This window comes from Emydura macquarii, unplaced genomic scaffold, assembly GCF_026122565.2.
Source record: "Emydura macquarii macquarii isolate MOO-44397 ecotype Brisbane River unplaced genomic scaffold, CSIRO-AGI_Emac_v2 contig_1027, whole genome shotgun sequence".
Taxonomy (NCBI): Eukaryota; Metazoa; Chordata; order Testudines; family Chelidae; genus Emydura; species Emydura macquarii.
In genome coordinates, this window is record NW_027131164.1 from 1527085 (window position 1) to 1544055 (window position 16971).

The 16971-nt window shown below is 40.9% G+C and overlaps 1 protein-coding gene across 1 annotated transcript in view; it reads right to left on the bottom strand.

The window, feature by feature from the left end:
- Positions 1-6331: 6331 nt before the first annotated feature.
- The window catches only part of MFSD2B (MFSD2 lysolipid transporter B, sphingolipid), a 56775-nt gene continuing 46135 nt past the window's right edge, over positions 6332-16971 (bottom strand). The window contains exons 11-14 of the mRNA XM_067544861.1: positions 13712-13821; positions 11252-11395; positions 8412-8588; positions 6332-7439 (exon numbers count right to left, since the gene is read on the bottom strand). Of these exons, the coding sequence (XP_067400962.1) occupies positions 7382-7439; positions 8412-8588; positions 11252-11395; positions 13712-13821 (489 nt within the window). The 3' untranslated portion in view covers positions 6332-7381. The remainder of the gene's footprint in view (positions 7440-8411; positions 8589-11251; positions 11396-13711; positions 13822-16971) is intronic.

Genomic DNA, 16971 nt, shown 5'->3' on the forward strand with positions numbered 1-16971 from the left:
ACTAAAGTTTGGAGTTGAACATCGGATTGTAAATGGAGCTGGTTGAAAAATGGGGCAAGGAAATTGCACAAAGTTTTTGAAATTTTCAAGTCATTTTCTTTCTGCAGTTTTCAAAAAGGAACATTTATATTAATTTATTCTAAAATTTTCAGTTTTTAAATTTTTCATACTTTCCATCCCCATCTGTTCTCTTTTTACCTCTTCCCCCTTTTTTCCATTAAAAAAGGGGAAAGGACAGAGAAAAAAATAGAAAAACTACAAACCAACTGTCCCTCCCCAAAACCCACTGATTTATTTTTTTTTAAATTTGATTGGGAAAAAAACCCCTCTGTGTGTGTGTGTGGAGGGGGGGTGAATACCAAGAAAACAAAACATTTTCATGGACATTTCTGATTTTGAAAAATATGTTCATTTTTAAAATGGAAAACATTGAGTGTTTGAAAAAATTTGGCTAGCTCTAACTGGTGGGTGGTTAGGGGTAATGAATAATGTTTGCTTATATAAAACAATATAGTTCCCTTCCAAAAACCTTACAGAGCTTTAAAAAAATTGTCTTTAACAATTCTTAAATGTTCCCCATAAAGCAACTCAAAACACAGCAGTTAACATATAAACAAAAAACACTGCTCAAGGATGCCCTCAAAGTGCATTAAAACTCTCCTCAGCACAAAACCACAGCCAAAGATGTTAACCTTGAGGGCCCTCCCACAATTGTCTGCTTTTCAGTTAATACATTAAAGTTGCTTACAGGGGACTGAAACCCACCAAAAAGTATCTCGCAACAGAAGTATGTGGTAATGCTCTGTTGAGCTTTTCCAACAGCACCATCACATTACAGTAGTGTCCCTTGGCACAGTCTCCAGTTACCTTCTGGATCCCTGCTGTTCCATGATGTATGAACACATAGCATCAAGACTGTGTGCACATGGGTGGGATCTGTCTGCCTGTACAATCTTTGAGAAACAGATGTGTCCTGTGTCCACATGGTGTAGGAGTATTCCCCTTTAGCCTCACATACCTTCTGCAAGGCACAGCACACCAAAATAATCCAAACCGCATTGGCCACACTAGCATCCAGACTGGTCCAGAGGCATCACCAACAGGCTTCCAGTTGCTCAAAGGCACACACAACCACCATTCTGGAACTATTCAATCTGTAGTTCAATTCCCTTTTTCTTGGGTTGGTGATGTTGGGGAACAGCTTCATGAGCCACAGTAGGAGTAAGTATATGGGGTCCCCAAAAATAAATGTCAGCAGAGACATCGCACATAATCACAGCATTTCAGCAGAATAAAGTCCTTTCTGCCCTTCCCCCCTCCCCCCCAGCAGTACAACCCCAGTCTCCTGAGCACTGTTGCATCCTGGGTCTTTCCAGTGTGCCCAACATTCGTGTTCATCAACCAATCCCTGTGGTCCCCTAAACCTTGGAGAACATGTGAATAGTAGCCTTTTCAGTTCACATATTCCATGGCCCCTTTCTGTGGCCAAGGGATAGGGATATGTGTTCCATCAATGGCCCCACACTGTGGAAAACCTCTGCCCCTCCATCTTCTGAAATCCCACAATAACTTCAGGGCCTTGGGTTATGACAAACTCCCATGGACAGATCACAGTATTGACAGTCTAGCAAACCCATATAACCACCGCTCCAACGGTTGACTTCCCAACCCCAAACTGCTTTGCAAGTGGCCTGTATCTGTTAGGTGTTGCCAGTTTCTAAATGACGATAGCTACCCAATTCTGCACTGATACGGGTTTCAGAAATCAAGTGATCTGGTGCTGGCAGGTTGGTGCAAGCTCCTCATATAACTTGATGGTCTGCTTCCTCATGCTCAAGTTCTGCAGCCACTGGTCATGAAGTTCTGCAACCCATGTTTCCAAGATAATGTGGTCCATCACACCATGCTGGTTCTCTGGGACCAGAACTGGCAGTCCACCCATGGGCATGCAATTAGAAACCCAGCACTCACCACACCTGTTCCTTGGGACCACAGTGGATTTTCTTCACATTTTCAAACTTTTCTGGACCAGTTCCATCCTGTATCCGATACTGTATCACACGAACATTTGTCCAGTGAGCTTTAGCAGAACCACATCATCATACACTTGCTCCACGTCTCCAGCGCTGTTTGGTAGAAGGGAAAGATGACCAGGAACTGCTATCACCAAATGTGTGAAGGTGATGTACAGTACCAACAACATGCAACAAGGTGGTTCCCAATGTGTCTCCATGACACACAGGACTCTGGGATACTGCCCCTGAAATGGCAGTGCTATTGTTACATACCAAAAAGGGGTAGTGTGGACATGGGTGTGTACCTGTGCCCAGCTCAGCATTTGAGGATACTCAGCATGGGTCTGGGGTACATGTGATAGCAGTACATGGACAAATACGAAGGGAAACGCGCAAGTGTAGACGTAACCTCTTTGTGTACCTCATTCATCTTTTGGACAGAGCCATGTGTGTCTATTATGCTGTCTAAATAGGCAACAGGTGATGCAAATGGCATGCATTTTACACATTGGATTCAATGCAAAATGATGTATGGACTTATTCCTGAACCAATATGAAAGTGTCTCCTTTTATATATTACAAACATGTACTATATCTTCATTACTTGTATAGATGTAAAAATATATATAGCACATGCTATCAAAGTGTGTGAAATGTGTTCTTTCAGAGTTACAGTAACAAAAAGCTCATAACGAAACACTGGAATCTTGCAACCGTGGAGCTAAAGGTGCATGGCATGAAAATATGAAACTTGCATCCCACCAACGATTACATGAACTCCACTGATCTGCCTGATACAGGTGTGTATCAGTTTTCCATCAGACACATAAACATGAGTTTGGACTTACCTGGAGGAAGAATTCCCAGATGTAACGCACCAATGCAACTCCCAGTTTCCATTTCAAGAGTGGACATTTTAGTGACTTCTCTGTAAGGCAAAACAAACACTCTCTTTCTGTCCCCAACCCTCGTGAGGGGATGCTTGGTTTGCTAGCAAACATTGGTTGACTGTCCAGGAAAACCAAAGCTCAGAAATTCATGATGTTTGCAAAGAGCATCCTGGGCTTTGGTGGAATGTTAACAACCCAGAAATGTTTTTCAATGTAAAAAAAAGTTGAAAGAAGTTGTTTGATCAAAGTTAAACCACCATTTCTGCACCATTAAGGGGGTGTTTTATTTTCTGAGGCAGCTCACAAATAGAGAAAATCAATACTGAATCTGTGTAAATCACTACAGTCTGGATCCAGAAAGTCTCAGACTACACAGACCTGCTTCACTTGGTGTGTCCCAACCACTTATAAACATACAAGCATGGGTGCTACAGGCTTTTGTCACTGGTTCTCTAGACTCCCTTCCCTGGTTTAATGTTGGGCTGTAGTGCACTGTCAATGCTTCTCTCCCGTTCAGCTGTATGCAATGGAGCTGGGGGCCTTCCAAATTCTGCAGCTCACAGGAATGAGGTTTGGAGCAAGCTAAACAAGATCATGAACAACTTAATAAGCCAAGTCTGTTTTAACCTTGAGGGGCGGGGAGTGGGGTTGTCTGTAGTATGGTTGGGAGAACCTGGTTATAAGCTTGTAACCTGGTTATAAGGTTACATTTCAAACAAAAACTGCTAGAAAATGAATATGCCTCTAACCCTGTCAGATAATGATGCCTTGGCACATGGAGGGCTGTAATATAAGTGGTTCTGTTGCCTGAAAAGCTTGGAAACCACTGATCTGTACTTCATCAACTGAGCAATTATTTCAAGTTACTGTACAACAAGCATCATTCATTAGGTGACTCAAGAGCTTCTCTCACTAGCAATCTCCCAAAGAGAGTTATGTATTTGTGAACTTTATGGGTGCACAATTCATAAAGGCAAATCTAAAAGGAGATTAGGATTCAGATCTTGAAACAAGAAGCTTCCAATCAAGAAGGTCTATGGCTGTAAAAATGGTCAGGTCTGCCCAACTGTACTCAAATGAATTAATGTCAAAGTCTGCTGTTAGGTAAATGTAAATGACAAATGGAAATCCCAGAATGCATTATGGATTGAATATGGAACTGTGTTAGTGAACCTTATCTCAAAGGTTTAGCTATAGCAGAGGAAGAATGATTGCTCAATCAGGATTATACTTAGTGTAAATATTTAATATAGATAGATAATAATACAGAGATCTGATTCTGTCACATGTTTAGGGCATAGACAATGATTGTGCTTAGTTTTTAAAAAATTGCGAGAAGGTAAAAAAATTTTCATTCTTTCAAAATACAAACAATAAGCCTTGAAAAAAGATTTTAAAAAATCCTATCCTGCTTCCTTCTCCAAATCCGTTGTTAGTGCTTTTTCTTTAAACCTTAGAAAAATACATTCATTTTATGAAGAAAAATACAACTTTCATAATTAATACAATAAAATAAGTCAGCACTATTTAAATTATAAAAATATAGTTATATGTTTTATCTACAAAGATTTCTGCCTTAATTTGGCAATATTCATTAATACTTCCATATGTAACGTCAGGATTGTTTGTATCTCCATTAGAAACCCTGATGATTTGCTTGCGAGAAGCAGGTGGTGAGGTGTGGTTTTATAAGTCAGAAATCTCACACTGCATAGAGCTGAAGTCTGGTGTGTATTGTGCAATTTGTAAACCCAGTTCCATACTGATGGGGTATACATTGCCCAGACCATGTTCAAGTTACAAAACGTCTAATCAAACATGGTCAGCAGTTTCAGCTACACTTTTATAAAAAAAAACCCACCAGGCGAGGTCCTTAGCTTGTGTAAACTGATGTAGCTCCATTGACCTAGAACTAGGGATTTACAGCAGCTGAGGAGTTAACTCTCTAGCCAGAAAAACGTGCATTTGAAAAAGTTACATTGAATAGGCAACATGGCTTTTACAGATACTTTTCGTTGTTTTAAAAGTGGGCTATTTAGAGACACCAAAATTACCTATAGATAGAGATTGGCACCTCTAACTTGTTTGTTTGCTACAGTTTTGCTGCTATGTTATATTACTGCATAACAGAAAACTCATATTTCAGAATATATCTCCACTGTTTCAAATTCTATCAGACTCCAAATTGACAAAGCTGCTTATGATTTGTAGTCTTTCAAAGACAAATGCCACCAAGATACAAATACTCTTGTTTTGTCCAAGACCTAAACCAAAAGCAGATTTTCGCTTCAATTCAGCAAAACTCTTAGACATTGGTTAAGTCCATCCCTAGTCAACAAGCATCTAAACCGTGTGCTTAAATCTCATTCAAGTCAATCGGACTTAAGCAGATGCTTAAGTGCTTTGCTAAATGAAGATGGCTCGCTGAATCACACAGATTTTAAAATGGATTGAGAACCTTCTCCTACTAAAAGAAACTAAACGCCCCAGCGAATGCATTAATTTTACTTCACAGTGTCTGTCAATAAAAGGCCTCCTGGAATCTAATCCCAGCATCATCACTAAATTGCTGCATGACCCTGAGTGAATCATTTACGCCTAATCCAACTCCCACTGACTCCAATGGGAGCTGGATTAGCCTTAATCTCTGTGTATCAGTTTCCCTCCCTGCAAGATGTGCACAGTAGTATGTACCCCCTATAGGGGTGTGGTGAGGCTTTAATTAAGGCTTCTAAAGCACTTTCAGATCTTTGGCTCAAAAAGGCACCAACTATATGACTGGTGCAGGCTTATTATGCTACATCGCTACATGTATGCTGAGAATTTGTAGCACTGCAACAGCTCTCAGTAGGTAAAGGACCACATTCTGTCTGTGGGAATGGGTGCCTCATTCAAGTGATATTATTGTTCAACATTAAAAGTACCATATTTCCCCATGTATAAGATGCACCTTTTTTCGAAAAATTTGGGGTCTAAAAACTGGGTGCGTCATATGCAGTGGTACTTACCCCAGGGCCAAGTGGTACGTGCGCCGCCGCCGCCGAATGGGCCCTCCCTCCCACCCCTGCGAAGCTTTGCCGGTGAAGAAGGGGAACGGGCGGAAGGGTTTCGGCGGCGGGTATTGTTTCCGCCGCAAAACCCTGCCGCCCGTCTCTCCCTGCCGCCGGGAAGCCGCGCCGGAAATCTCTCCCGCCACTGCCGCGAAACCCCGCCGCAAGTCCCCTCCCTTTTTTTCCCCGAGTGGTACTCGGGTCGGGTACAGTCAGATCAAGTGGTACTTGACCCGACTGTACCTGGCCCGAGTGGTACTCGGGGGAAAGAAGGTTGAGAACCGCTGATGTAATACATTTTTTTTCAAATTTCGGGCCCCAAAATTAAGGTGCGTCTTATACATGGGAGCGTCTTATACATGGGGAAATACGGTAAATCAACACAAAACTATGCGGCCTACATTTTCAGACATGGCAAGTGATTGTGTGTCCTCCAACACACATCACTTAAGATGCCTTAAGTGGGTCTGATTTTCAGAAAGGGCAGAGCAATCACACTCTGAGAATTAGACTACTTTAAAGCATCAAGGGGGCACTCAAAAACCGAGGTACCCAAGACCACTAGTCACTTTTGAAAATTTAGGGCCCTGTTAATATAAAAATTTGATTTAACACCCTCCCCAAAATAAAGTCAAGTCGAAATTAGGTTTGGAGCAGTTATTTGTGAGAAAGTCTTCAAAACTTGGCAGTTACCAACGGCACCCAGGACTTGTTGGAGCTCAAAAATAAGCACTAAATCGTACATGTTTATAGCACATTTCATCCTCAGAATCCCAAAGTGCTTTACAAACTTAAATTAAACAAATTATACACAAGGATCATGTCCACCAGCCACCGAAATGCAGCCACTTCTAGAGTGACGCGTAGCACCTGTTAAACAGCAGACAAACAATTTAGAACAAGTGATGAAGCAGAGTCTAAAAGGACAATTTAGGTCAGAAGAATGTAATCTCCTAAATTAAAGGTTGGCCATGGCACCAAGTTTAAACACCTCTGCCTCTTGAAACAGTTCCAAAGGAAATTTAGTGATCACAGGACCTTGGTTTTATGTCTCATATGAAACAGCATCTTCAGCTGCAGGTTATCCTCAGCACAATGCTGGGCCTTTGGTTCAATACTGACCAGACGGAAGAATGCCACCTACTGACTCTTTAAGGGCATCAAAACACTGGATGAAGTTTACATGCTTATGAACTCTGAGCATCCCTTTGAGGCACCCTATTGGCTGTACTCAGAATCTTCCTATTTTGTCAGTCAAAATCAGACACCGTTGTTTTAATGTAGCCCTTTGCACTTCTGTCTTCTGATGCTTCCAGTATCCTGTAATATAACTTAAGTGGGATATCACGGAAAAATTTCCCTCACATATAGTGCTTTGGAATCTGAGGTTAGACTGCGGTTTGAAAAGCCACTTCTCTCTGAACTTTCATATCCAGATATCCGCCTCATTTTCAGAAAGGTTGTCAGCACTTGGATGACTCTTTCTGTAAAAACCAGAGAGGATCACAGGTAAAGAGATTTCTTTTTTTCCCTGCTTGATGTTATTTTACTGTTATTTTTTTAGTTAATAACTCACAGGCTAATATTTAGCAACCTTAAATAAACAGAGAGAAGGTGAGAACCACAAGCAAGGTATGTTTGTTATAGTGTTTCAACCAATTTCCACCTCTGGCCTTTTAGGATCATACAAAGGAGTGACAGCAAAGACCTATTATGTTACCTAATCCATGAGCGGATAGTGGGAATTGTTATATAGTATATATTTGAGGTCTTAAATATGCTAAATATTGTCTTAAATATGCTAAATGATGGGTGAGGGTTTTCCCCCTTCCTCCGTGATATTCGGCCTAATTATTTTAACTAGACCAGGACTCTTCCTGGAAGAAAAAGAAAGGAAAAGAAGATATGAATCAGTGTAAAAAACATGCAGAACAAATGTTTAACCTCACTTTACCACAAGATTTCAGACCTTCTTTACACATCAGAAAGAAAAAAGTAGTCACTTTTTTCCCCCTTTGCAGACAGCTAAGGAGAATATAATTAAACATGACCTAAGAAATTTCCCCTTCTAGTTCCCACTGGATACAACATTCTCCACTTCCAAGCTGAAACTTTCGTATAATGGTGTTGTCCTGTGCTCCACCCAGGGAAGGCTGGTGGATTATGCGATTTCTGTACATTATTTTGTATCATTTAAATTTATAGATTGCTTTGGGAGATGAAATTGAAGGAATCTCTTACAAAGGTGCCCTATATACAAGGACTCTGCAACAAAGGGAAGATATTGGAAAAACGTAACGGTCTGTTAATTTACAGAAGGGCTAAAAGTTAAAAAAAACCTTAAAACAAACCCAAAACTATGATAGTAGTTAATAATTTCCCCCACCCTGAAACCTGGCATCCTGTAAGAGTGACTGCTCTGCTATTATTGCACTTTGCTGCTGATTCAAACCTACCTTAACAACTCGAGTTCAAATTCAGTTTCCTTTCGACTTTTTTCAGTGATTGGGTAGAAGAGGAGAATGAATAAGCCTGTAACGATGAGGATGGCAGGGACTGCCCCAATCAGGATTTTCAGTGTGAGGATCACAATACTGGATTGCCTGCATATTCCTGTTTTATAACCAGCAAATCTGTAAAACAAACAGATGGACATGGCTGTCATTCACATACCTAAAAGGCATTGGTCATGTTAAGGCTCTTTCCCAATCTCCGGCCCTCCCATCACCATCTAAACGTCTGTTCCAATTTCTTTCTGCACCTCCTCTTGCTCTTTTTATATCTTATCTGCTCCTTTGGGGGCCAATCCTGTTCCTATCGATATCAATATGAAATTTGTCACTAATTTCAGTGAGAGCAGGTTTTGGCTCTTTGCCCCCTAGCTCCCACTCCTTGTCTTTATACCTTCTTTGAAATAATTTCATTATCTTTATGCAGTCAAAACATGGAATTACATGCTGTTGTTACTACTGCACAGACTTAATTATTAACTAAGAAGGACAACAGTGAAATGAAATCTGATATAGCTAGGCTTGGAAGGATTAGATTTTTATTGGTAAATGTTGATTTCACTGTCTACACACAACTGATGAAAAAAATATTTCCATTGACAGTAATCGAAATTTGCAGCTAGGCAAAGTAAGAAAAAATGCTGCTTGAGAACTTATTAGAGTTTGATTTACGGAGGTTTTCTTTGTGTATTTTGACATAATGTTCACAAGTTGGGTTTTAACAGTTATAAAGCTTTAGCTTTTTGAATTGTGACATCAACTGTCATTAAATAGTCCGACCCGCCCCCCATTTTTTCCTACAACTGTGAAAATTTAAATTGATAAAAATAAAATAAAAATGTAAACCCCCATAATTTTGTGCCACTGCAAAAATTTAAATTGATAAAAATTGGAAAAATGCTTAAAATAAATATTTATATTATCCATCAGAATTATTACAAAAATCAAATTCTGCCCAGTCTATATATAGCGCTGCTTGTCTGATAAGTGATCCTATCCCTGCTCTTAAGCGTGTGCTTAACTTTAAATGAAGGCAAGTAGTCCCATGGGCATCAATAGGAGTTCTTACCTCCTTAAAGCTAAGGACATGCTTCAGTGCTTTGCTGAACAGGGACAAGATTACTCTTGTGTGTAAAGTTAAGCATGCACTTATGTGATTTGCTGAATCAGGGCCTTTGCACCGTATTATAATTACTGATGCTCTGAGCTACTCCGTTCCAACTTCTGGAATTATTCTGTTTCACCCTGAACATAACACCTGAGAAATTATTCCCCATTTTCCATCAAACTGCCTCCTATGCTCTCCCATAAATGTCAGCCCTGGACTCCAGCAGATGGCAAACTGCTGGGAGCTCACTAACCGGAGTGAAGTAGATGACAGTAATTCTGTTAGTTATGAGCTCTCCATATGTAGTCATTAAAACACAGAGACTTGTTTTCTTGAGGAAAAAAGCACTGCAGCATCTGCTGAAAATTTGTAACATCTTGTGGACAGATAAGTACTGAGGGATGGTTCCCAGTGTGGTCTACGCTAGGGCTACCACATCTCACCTTCTTGTCATTTGGTTCTCCAATCTTCAGACTGGAATAGCAGTGGCAAAAGACACACAGTTCACAACTGCCAACTAAGACTTGATCTCCTGCTCTACATAAAGTGACCTCTGTGGTGAAAAGTCAAGGTCAGCATGGAGGAGGCTACTGTAGGGGTAACAGCACTGCGCAAGAGTTTGGAGGACAGCTTAAAATCTGCCCAGTAGAAACAAGTTCCACTTTTCAAGCACATATCAGAAATATCTGCTTAATTACACTGGTCCTACCATCTATCTAAAAAGTGACTTGCAACATTACAGTTGTCTGGTTGACATTTTTCCATTGAAAATTGGGTTTTCGATTACATGAAAGCTTTAAAAAGAATGATCTGCTTTTCTTTAAAAAAATGCTATTTTCTGGTCAACATACTGAAATCCAAACACCTCAAAATTTTGGACCAAAGCCAAGCTCTGAAAATGTTTTGGCCAAAATCTTTCAGTTGCCAAAACTTATTCTGGGCCTTGGTCTAAAATAAAGGGTCGACGGGTTAAGAATTTTTAAAATCAGGCTGAGATAAATATTTTTTTTATTAAACAACCCATGTTTATTCTAAGCGCTCACTCCTGGAGGAGCGGGGAGGAAAGGGAACAGGAACTGTCTCTCACTCTGTGTGTGTACAGAACCTAGCCCAATGGGGCCACTATCTCTGTGGGGACTTCTGGGTGCTGTATAACTATTTGTATTACACCAGGGCCCAGAGGTCCCAACAGAACCCATTAGGCTAGGTTCTGTACACACACAGAGTGAGACACAGTTGCTGCTCCCTTTCCCAAAGAGCTTGCAATATAAATAAATTAGACAAACAGTGGGAGGGCAAACAGAGGGCCAAAGAATTGACTTTCTCAAGGTCAACTAAAGATGACAGGGGACAGAGTTGAGAAGAGAAGGAACCCAGGTTTCCTGACTCTTAGAACAACGCCCAAACCAACGCCCTGCTGCCACCTAAAGAAAGCAATCTAAAACCGAACAGTTCTTACCAGGCCTCCAGGTGTCCTCCTGCCCAGAAGTCTGATGTGTCAGATACTATTTTGTGTTTAGGATTCATCCATTATAAATTCAAGCTGTTAACCCTGAATTGTGCCTCTGAGCCTTCTGCTTTCCCAGACGGCGAAAAGACAATTACCACACAGGGTTAAGGAAGAAGCACCTCGGAGTCCTTTAATATGTCAGCTAAGTGGATAAAAAACATCACTTACTCCAGACTTGCGGCGGAAATTCCTAATCCAATCCCTGCTGACATCTTGGTAAAGAAGACATAGGAAGAATAGAAGATGGTTTCGTGTCCTTTTGCATGAGGATTCAGCAGGCGAAAGTGATCAACTACATCAGGCAACATTGACCTCCACGCCAGCAAGAGAAGTAAAGTGTAAGTAAAGCCTCACGCAGACATTTCTGAGCATTTTTAAGATACAAAGTTTACAGCATCTTTTTTCTTTTAATTGGAGGTTTGATTTGTGGGGTTAATTTGGCAAACAAGATCATTTATTTTTTATACAGGATATAGGCTGAGAATTACAAACAGGAAAAAGTCAGATAGCAAAGAACCCAGAAAGAAGACAAGAGGGAGTTAAACTCGGCACTGCTAGGTCAGTAGACAAAAACTAGCAATGGCAGGGGCTTTGCATTCAAATGGAAGGTGGGCAGTGGAGGCTGGAATTTGGTTTTGCAAAACCTCATTAGTTCCATTACATGAGTAGAATGTTTTACCCAGGGAATGGCCCAGTTTGATGACTGACGTGGAATGTTTTTGAGGGAGGCACTTGTTAAAACATTTGCAGCACATTGCTGGGTAATTTAACTACTAGGCAGAAAATCTTTCAGAAACGAGTGATGAAGTTTTGATTGACTATTTCTGCAGGGAGCTAGTCAAATACAGAAGATTCTTCTGACTGAAAGGAGGACAGAAAGTTCTAATAGGAAATGCACAACAAAAACAGTGTGTACACAAGGTTGCAATATCATCACAGCATCCTGGTAAGATAACAAAACCCATAGCTAGGAATTTTATTCATATCACATGATTACAATAGTTACCTTTTTTTTTTAAGTAATAGAAAAGTATAAAAATATCTAAGTTAGATATTGGGTGATTCTGAATCTATGAGAAGTCCTGTCATATAACTAACCAGACTACATTAACATGAAGCAGCAATGTTAGGACGCTAAGGGGGCCTATTCTCCCATTGATGCAGAAGATTTAGAGTTGCTGATCCAAAGTCAAAGCAGGATGGAAGTGGCTCAGAAACACCAAATGTAAATCGGCAGATTTTGTTTTCAATATGTTTCATGACTTATTGATGGAGAGAAGGGCTTTCTACCTTCTAGGTTGCCCCACTGAGCAAAACGGGTCACATAGTGTGGACAGCCTGCATCGAAGTGCAAATCCTCTGATTCCCAGGGTTTATGTGGCACTATATCAGTGGGTTATGAAAGGCACCTCATTCATGTTTGCTTTCAGATTAAACCAATTTGAAGAACCATCCCTCCATGGATTTCTTTGACCTCACTTTCCAATCCTTTATTAAATCACTCACTCCCAAACAATCCCAGTGCATTGCCAGCAGATCAAAGGAAGTGATTATTCCCCTCTATTTGGCACTGGTGAAGCCACATCTGGAGTATTATGTCCAATTTTGGGTCCCCCACTACAGAAAAGATGTGGACAAATTGGAAAGAGTCCAGCGGAGGGCAATGAAAATGATTAGGGGGCTGGACCACATGATTTATGAGGAGAGGCTAAAGGAACTGGGCTTGTTTAGTCTTCAGAAGAGAAGAATGAGGGGGGATTTGATATCAGCCTTTAACTACCTGAAAGGGAGTTCCAGGGAGGATGGAGCTAGGCTGTTCTCAGTGGTGGCAGATGACAGAACAAGGAGCAATGGTCTAAAGTTGCAGTGGGGAGATCTAGGTTGGATATTAGGAAAAACCTTTTCACTTGGAGGGTGGTGAAGCACCAGAATGGGTTACCTAGGGAGGTGATGGAATCTCCATCCTTAGAGGTTTTTAAGGCCTGGCTTGACAAAGCCCTGGCTGGGAGGATTTAGTTGGGGTTGGTCCTGCTTTGAGCAGGGAGTTGGACTGGATGACCTCCTGAGGTCCCTTCCAACCTAATTGTCTATGATTCTATGAATTCACCATCTCAAAAGTGAGAGTTCAGTGGTCAGTGAGTGGTCAGTTTCTTTTATCCATGTCCCTGTAGCACACATCTGCATTTGCTCTCTATCATAGGGCTCCTTTGTAAAGATCTACAGCTTGGTGCAGGCTGCTCACACTACATTCTTAATTGTTTAGCATTAATTGATTTGTATGTAATTTCCAACATACATTCTGTGGTACTATTAAAAACTAAATCTCAACAACTAATTGATTAACCATTCTTATGAATTCTAGGCACATTTAGGTTATTAATTAAATTACAAATATTTTCAGAGACCATTTACATTTACACATACATACACACATATAAGACATTAACTGTGGACATGTGGCATTGTTTACAACATAGTTATCACAGATCTCTCCTATTCTAAACATAAGGGGAAACACTGATTTCTCAGATACCACTGTGTGCTGACTGTTGCCAAATTCTGAGCATTTACATGGTGAACTCCACACAGTACACACACACACATACTTCAAATATAAGATTCTCCTACCATGGCAACAGCAAAGATGCTGCAATACTCAGACCAGAGACAAAGGCCACCACGTAAGCCAAAACCAGATTTGGGATTGTAACCAGCATAACTGCAAAAGGAATCATCCACTAAGAGAGGGAAAGAAGAACCAGAAGAAAAATGGTAGATAAACTATATGAGAGTATATGGCATACAATAGCAAATACATTTTTTCACGCACAAGAAGTGGCATTGTGAAACAGCAGCTTATATATTGCTATGGTCCAAAAAGGTTTAAAAGCTTCAATATTCTGGAACAACTGTGCTCCCAAAGGGTCCTCATTTGTTACTTAACTTAGCAAAAGAGAGGAAATGACTAGAGCCTGCAGCAGGACTGGGGGTCCGTGGACCTACTGCTGTAATAGCAGGAGCAGGTCAAATGTACTTTATTGGGGGTGTATTTGGGTGGGCAAAAATAACAGATTGAGGTAATTTGCGGGAAAACACAATCTTTCTTTTAAAAATAAAAGTCTTAATATTTATATTTTTAAAAGGGATAGAAAGAGATTTGATGTCTATTATAACAGGAGTTAAAAGTAATTTTACATGATTTAAGCAAGATTTGTTTTGGGGGTATTTTTAGTGGTAAAAATTGTGTCTGAATTCCATTTACATATACAATATATTAACCAACCATTTTAAAAAAGGATTTATTTATTAGCAGCATGGGGAAATCTGTCTCTCTTGCAGGATCTAAGGTTTCTGCAGGTGGGAGTGGGATAAAAATGCAAGAAACAATGTGGGTGTGGAGGGGAGTGGGGATTGCATGGCCAGATGGGAGCAGGACTTAGAAAATAGTCCCGCACAAGGCTCTAGAAGTGACAAATACTTTAGAACAGAACAAGTCAGCCAGTGCTGCCATCTCCCCTTTCGTTTCAACACCAGGAAGACGTCCAGTACAGGCAAGGAAGGCACTGCAAGGGGCTTTGAGTCAGGTCTGGATTGAAAATAACCCATTTCACAGGTGAAATCAATTACTGATTTACAAGGCGTTATGGCATACTTTAATCTTCAGTGACTTTTCCAAAAATCTGGATACTAAGTATAACTAACACTAGGGAGGCAGTGTTGTCTAGTGGTTAGCAGGAGGACAATGTATCCCACCACCATCCCCAGGTCTGCCACATGACTTGCACTATAACTTTGGGTAAGTCACGAAGACCCACATTTCATGATTTGGAAATCTAATTTTGGATGACCCAGGTTGGATTTGCAGCAGTGCTTAACATCTTCACTTCAATCTGAGAGAATGGCCTGATAAGGATTAGAGAGTCCCCCATTTAAAATTTGGACTTAAAGCCACGCTCCTCAGTTGTCCCTGGCACTCCATACCAGTCTTGTGGTATCATCTCACATTCCAGTAAATTACTGACGCAGCACGTCACAAAACACACAGCTGAAGTTTGCAGAAAATGTTATTTATGGTAAACAGCAAACATTTATAGCTTCTTGGTTTTGTATTGCTCATTTTGGCTCTATGCCCTATTTGTGAGGCCTGGTAGGTTGAGGGCATGAGAAGACAACTTCAGTGAGTGTGATTCTACTATGCGCTTGCTATTTATTTTGTCTGCCAGGAAAGCTGTGGTCTTGGGAATCTTGCTTGCTGGGGCCTAATCCATTTAAACAAGGGACACTTGACTTACGTTTTAAATGCAGTTCCCATCTAAGGAACAGGCATTTGCTGCTAAACTCAAAGGAGCAGCAAATCACCTTCCGAGACTACAGGTTCCCAGCATAAACAGCCTTTGCATTAGTCTGCAATGCTGAGGCACAATCATTACTTCACCACAAGAGAGCACTCAAGCAATACAAAATTACACGTTCCCCGCAAACAATTTGATGATTAACTCTGCTCAACGTTGTGTGCCCACTTGGGAGCCAAAGAATCCACAGAGGTTTTAAAATCAATAATAATAATGGATTTTTCTAGTGATGAAGGAGCATGATCCAGGATAGGCAGAACTGAAATTATAATTCCCAAAAGCACGTCTTGTGCGAAGGCAGACATGTTAGAACAGAGTTCTCTAAGCCCCAGAAATATCACTGCAAAAAGCATCCCAGGCATCTCATTTTTTCTACTTATACAACAAAAGGACTTTTCAGTTCTTAGGGGATCATTCCCTCTCTCTTATTTGACCCACCAGGAGCAGTAACAACAATATTCTATTGTCAGAACATGCCTTTCATTCAGAAGAGCTTCACAAACTATGGACAAGCTGCACTATGGAAATGGAGCCACACGGGGCCCAAAGGATGGTAAACTGCATAGCAGAGTGGGGCAGAGAGAGGGGAAATTTTAGCCAAGAACATTGGGGCAATCTCTTACAGAAAGCACCACAAGGGATCTTTAACACCTATGTGGAGCAGAAATGGCCTCCATTTAAAAAAATCCTACCCAAAAAACTATGCACCAATAGACTACATATAACTCAATCTACCTACCCCAGAAGGACAAAGGGCTGAGTTGACTCTACTAGGTTTGAACCTGTAGTTCCAAGAAGTTGAGGTATGCAATACCTGGTGGTTAGACCACTAAGCCACCCCCTCCAACCAACTTAAGAGTGAGGAGGAGTGGGAAAAAAGGTCCATGTCCATTATTTAGACTACAAGGTCTGTACTATTTTATGGACTAGATGCTCTTTCATGTGTCTGTGTTCTACTAACTTAGAATGCATGCTGAGTCTATACAAGTGCCCAGTTTTTCAAGTAAGCATCCCATTTTCAAATCACCCCAGAGAAGAAGTCCCTCTTCTCTGCACCCTGAAGATGACTGACATAACAGAGGGAAAACCACCTCTCTTCCCCACAGAACCTTCTGCAGTGACAGAAACACAGTTGCGATTAGTGAGGCAATTCTGCTTTCATAGTGAGAACGAGCAAGTATTCCCTGGAGCTATTGGTACAGGAACCCTTTGGGATACACTGCCAGACAGGAGACTTTCACCAAGCCAACAGGAAGTACTCACGCCACATTAGCGTGTGTCTACGTTGTGAAAAAGGTGCTTTCCTCAATCCAGCTCCCTCATTGTCTACAACAAACTAGCTAACACAGTGGCAAAAGTGTTAAACCATGACTTTGTTGGGGTTGAGGGAGCTTTTCAGTAGTGTTAAACTGACTTGACTGAGCCAATTAGATTGAAGAAAGCACCCTTCTTTGCTGTGTAGACAGTGCTTAGTAGGTAACTCTGTTCCCTTGAGGTCCATCTCAGCTTCTGCTAGTAAGTTTTGCTGGCATGCTA